General features: G+C 33.5%; 1 protein-coding gene across 1 annotated transcript in view; it reads right to left on the minus strand.

Moving 5' to 3' along the window:
* Positions 1-4,082, minus strand: part of pcdh15b (protocadherin-related 15b) — a 187,163-nt gene that overhangs the window by 90,357 nt on the left and 92,724 nt on the right. The window contains exon 13 of the mRNA XM_016287345.1: positions 1,191-1,340. Coding sequence (XP_016142831.1) covers positions 1,191-1,340 — 150 coding nt within the window. The remainder of the gene's footprint in view (positions 1-1,190; positions 1,341-4,082) is intronic.

Consider the following 4,082-nt stretch of genomic DNA (forward strand, 5'->3'; position numbering starts at 1 on the left):
GACGTATATATATATATATATATATATATATATATATATATATATATATATATATATAATTTATTATCTATATATAATTACATTCGTTATAACTCTAAAATATATATGTTTTATTATTACTTTTTTTATGAAATGTAAAAGGTGACCCAGACACGTATTTTTGGAATTAACTGCTAATAATATGTAGCACTGATCTTTCTGACTCACTGGTTCTACAGACAGGGAGATAAGGATTTATTTCAGAGCCTTTATAAAGTGACAACTAGCAGCATACAACAGAGCAGTTAACCGTTTAGATGATACAACTTGTACTTTTTAATTTTGACTTCTGGGGTCAATCTTTCAGCATGTCAGAGCAAATCTACACCCTGCTCATGTTCTGATTGCAAAGGACTCATTTATGCACACATTTCTAAAGAAAATTCCCAAGAAGACAAAGATTAAACAGAGATCTGAGCAATTATTGCAGCAATAAGCCCCTCATAAATATGGGAACTACAGCCATTAATTAAAATGAGTGGATAAAGGGTGAAAAGCTCTGCAAATATGATTCTGCCTTGTTTTCCAGGAAAGAAATCTAAACATTTCTAAAACAAGGTCAATGCATTTGAGAAAATGAAGATGAAAATTGTATAAAATACATATTTTCAGAGAATATATCCATAGCTTATTTTTTGTATGGTGTATATAAAGCACAAATCAAAATATATTGTCAGACAACAAGGCATCAAGTAAATACATGTTTTTTCTTAAAGTATGCTTAGATGTCTTTCTTGGAAAATGTCTCAGGGTATGTATGTGACCATGGTTCCCTGAGAAAAGAACGAGACACTGTGTCCTCTAGGGGTCGCTACGGGGAAACTAGAGGATGCAGTTCGAACTTCCCTCGGAAGGGAACGTCTCAGGTTACGTATGTAACCATGGTTCCGTGAGAAGGGAATGAGACACTGCGTCCTCTAGTTTCCCCATAGTGATCCCTAGAGGAAGCAGTTTGAAGTTCCCTCGGAAGGGAACGTCTCAGGTTACGTATGTAACCATGGTTCCCTGAGAAGGGAACGAGACACTGCGTCCTCTAGTTTCCCCATAGTGATTCCTGGAGGAAGCAGTTTGAAGTTCCCTCGGAAGGGAACCAAACAAAATTCTGTTAAATAAGTGATTTTATTGCAGTGGAAGAGTATCTAATTGATTACCTGTAAGACTGTGTCTCCAGGCTGCATGTCTGTATAAACATTCACACTATAGGAGACGTTGGGGAAGGCAGGCGTGTTGTCATTGGCGTCAATCACAGTGATATTAACAGTGACTGGAAAGCTCTCCTGAACTCCATCTGAGGCAGTCATCTACAAAAGAAGTAACGAAACTGTTAATATCAGACCGTGAGGCAGAGAGAAACACATTCAACGCACTGGGAGGAACCACACTCGCTTCTTAATTTCATAATTACATATTGTGCACAGATAAATCACTGTAAATCAGCCATTTTAAAAAAGAAAAGCTAAAAGCAAAATTTGAAAATTGCTGCTAACTACACAGCTGCAAACAGATACTGTGATATAAAAGGCAGATAGCCTCATGCATTTTCCCTTTGCTTATTGTGAAGGCAAAAGCCTAGCCAAATTATTCAAATGAATACTCTTGCGTGGAGCGTACAGTCCATTGGCGGTACTCCCAACTGCCTCACTAGCTGTCAACTAGACTAATGGGATATCACAGAGAGGTTGTGGACTGCACTGTGGGAAGGGCGAAGTGTTTCTGTCAACCTCCACATGGAATGAAAGAGCTAAAGCTCGAGCACAGAAGGAGGTAGTCAAGTCAAATATCATGAATAAAAGACAACACAAATGAAAACATGTTAATAACTGACGGTCGGATATGGATTTGGTTTATGGAAATGAAGATATAAAGGTGATACTGGCCTATATAATCACACAATTTCATTTAAATATAGTAAACACATTCATAATTTCTGCAATCAAATTTAAATTCATGTTAAATAATATATTCTAAAATATTTTTAAAAAATCATTTGGAAATGAATCAACTTTGAAACAAAAATTTGAACTTGAATAAAAAAAAAATCTGTAAAATAAAAACATTTATACTCCAAATAGGATTCTGTAATCCTATTATAGTATTTTTTTCACAAACAATAAAAAAAGAAATAAATACTGTAACCAGTACACTACAGTAATGTAAATAATTTTGAAAAGACCAGGTAATGTTAATTTTACATGCAGTACAGAGCAAATATGACATAACGGCAAACGGCAGAATTAGCAGATGTGCGAGATTTGTGGCATGAAATGTTTATTATATATATTTAGATAAAACTTGCTTAAAATGCATATTTGCTGAGTGCTAACAGTATATGAATAAAGTAATATAACATTTGCTATTCAATTATTAGAACAGTTAAACAAAGACACTAAGGAAACTAATAAAGATGGAGAATGGGCGCTCGTGTGTTTGGTTCTCAGCACTTTCAAAATAAAAGTCCCAATTACAATACTTATCAGCCAAACAGAAAATTATCAGACAATGCCATTAATAAAAAATTGCAAATATTGACAATATTTCTGTTAACCACTTTCAACCATTGCTTAATTTGTGCCCTTTGCTAAGCTTAGCATCACTAACTACTATTGCTAGTACTTCAGTCAGTAAAGCCTAAAGTATAGTTTGGGTTTTATACGTAACCAAGGTATGCAAACTGTGCAAATTTTGTACAGTATGCATATACTGTTTGTGGGCACCACAAACATTGTGAATCTCATAATGTTAATTTTTAACATGATTTTTCTTAAAGTATGCTTAGATGTCTTTCTTGGAAAACGTCTCAGGGTATGTATGTAACCATGGTTCCCTGAGAAAAGAACGAGACACTGTGTCCTCTAGGGGTCGCTATGGGGAAACTAGAGGATGCAGTTCGAACTTCCCTCGGATGGGAACGTCTCAGGTTACGTATGCATTGTGGGAGTACAATGCCTTAATTTTTTATCCAGTAATTAGCTTGTTCAAAAGGTGGCATCATTGTCTCAGGCTGTTTTCAGTCGGAAAAACCTTGCTAGCTGTATACAAACATTTTTGCTTAAGTAATTTTTTTATTTTTCTTTAATAAAGCTAACAGGCTCAGTAGCTTCTGCAACACGAACACAAGCATGTAGTAGGGCTGGAGCTATTGATTATTTTAGTAATCGAGTATTCTACTGATTTTTCCATCGATTAATCGAGTAATCGGATAAGAAGTAATTTTTCTTTATTAAAGAGCAATACTAAATATACAAGAGAAAATAAGATAGGTCTCTTAAAATAAACAACTAATTTGTTTCCTTTTTAGAAAACAATAATATTTGTATTTCTGAAATTAGTGTAAAAATACATGAATGACCGTGAAAACTAAATCCATTTAATGCATTTAATTTCCAAATTACATTCAAAATGCAAATGCAAATATATCAATAAAAATAAAATTAAAATATAAATAAAAAATTTAATAAATAAATAAAAATACAAAAATCTTTTCACAATACTTTAAAAAAGGTAAACATTACAACCTAAAACTAAGACATAAATCAAAATAATAGTAATAAAAAAAATAATAATACCTAAACATTGCATTTATGTCGTGCAAATTAACTTTCAAGTTTCAGCCTAACTAAAGCTCAAGCATGACATGAGCCTTTACTGTCTTCTTGGAAGGCTTTGTGGCTTTTGTGAGAGGCAAAAATCAGTGGACAGGAAGGTAACTTGGAACAAGAATAAGAGTCCATACACAATTTCTAAACACATTTTTTCTGCAACATGAAATTAGAGTTATTTGGAGAATAAATTTGGAGAATAAATGTCTCTCTACTTACTGGTGTGTGTGTGTGTGTGTGTGTGTGTGTGTGCGTGCATGCGTGCATATGTAAAACTTGCTTTTGATATCCTTTATATTCTATGTACTGGTCAGTTCTCAGTTCACAGCAGTGACAGAAATTAAACTGTTCCAATTATTTTAAATTGATTTTTACATTTTATGGGCATTTTTACCTTTATAAAGCAATTTTTTCTAAAAAAGTGTGCATCATCTTTTGAGTCAA

The sequence above is a fragment of the Sinocyclocheilus grahami genome, unplaced genomic scaffold (genome assembly GCF_001515645.1).
Source record: "Sinocyclocheilus grahami isolate Dianchi unplaced genomic scaffold, SAMN03320097.WGS_v1.1 scaffold221.1, whole genome shotgun sequence".
NCBI lineage: Eukaryota > Metazoa > Chordata > Actinopteri > Cypriniformes > Cyprinidae > Sinocyclocheilus > Sinocyclocheilus grahami.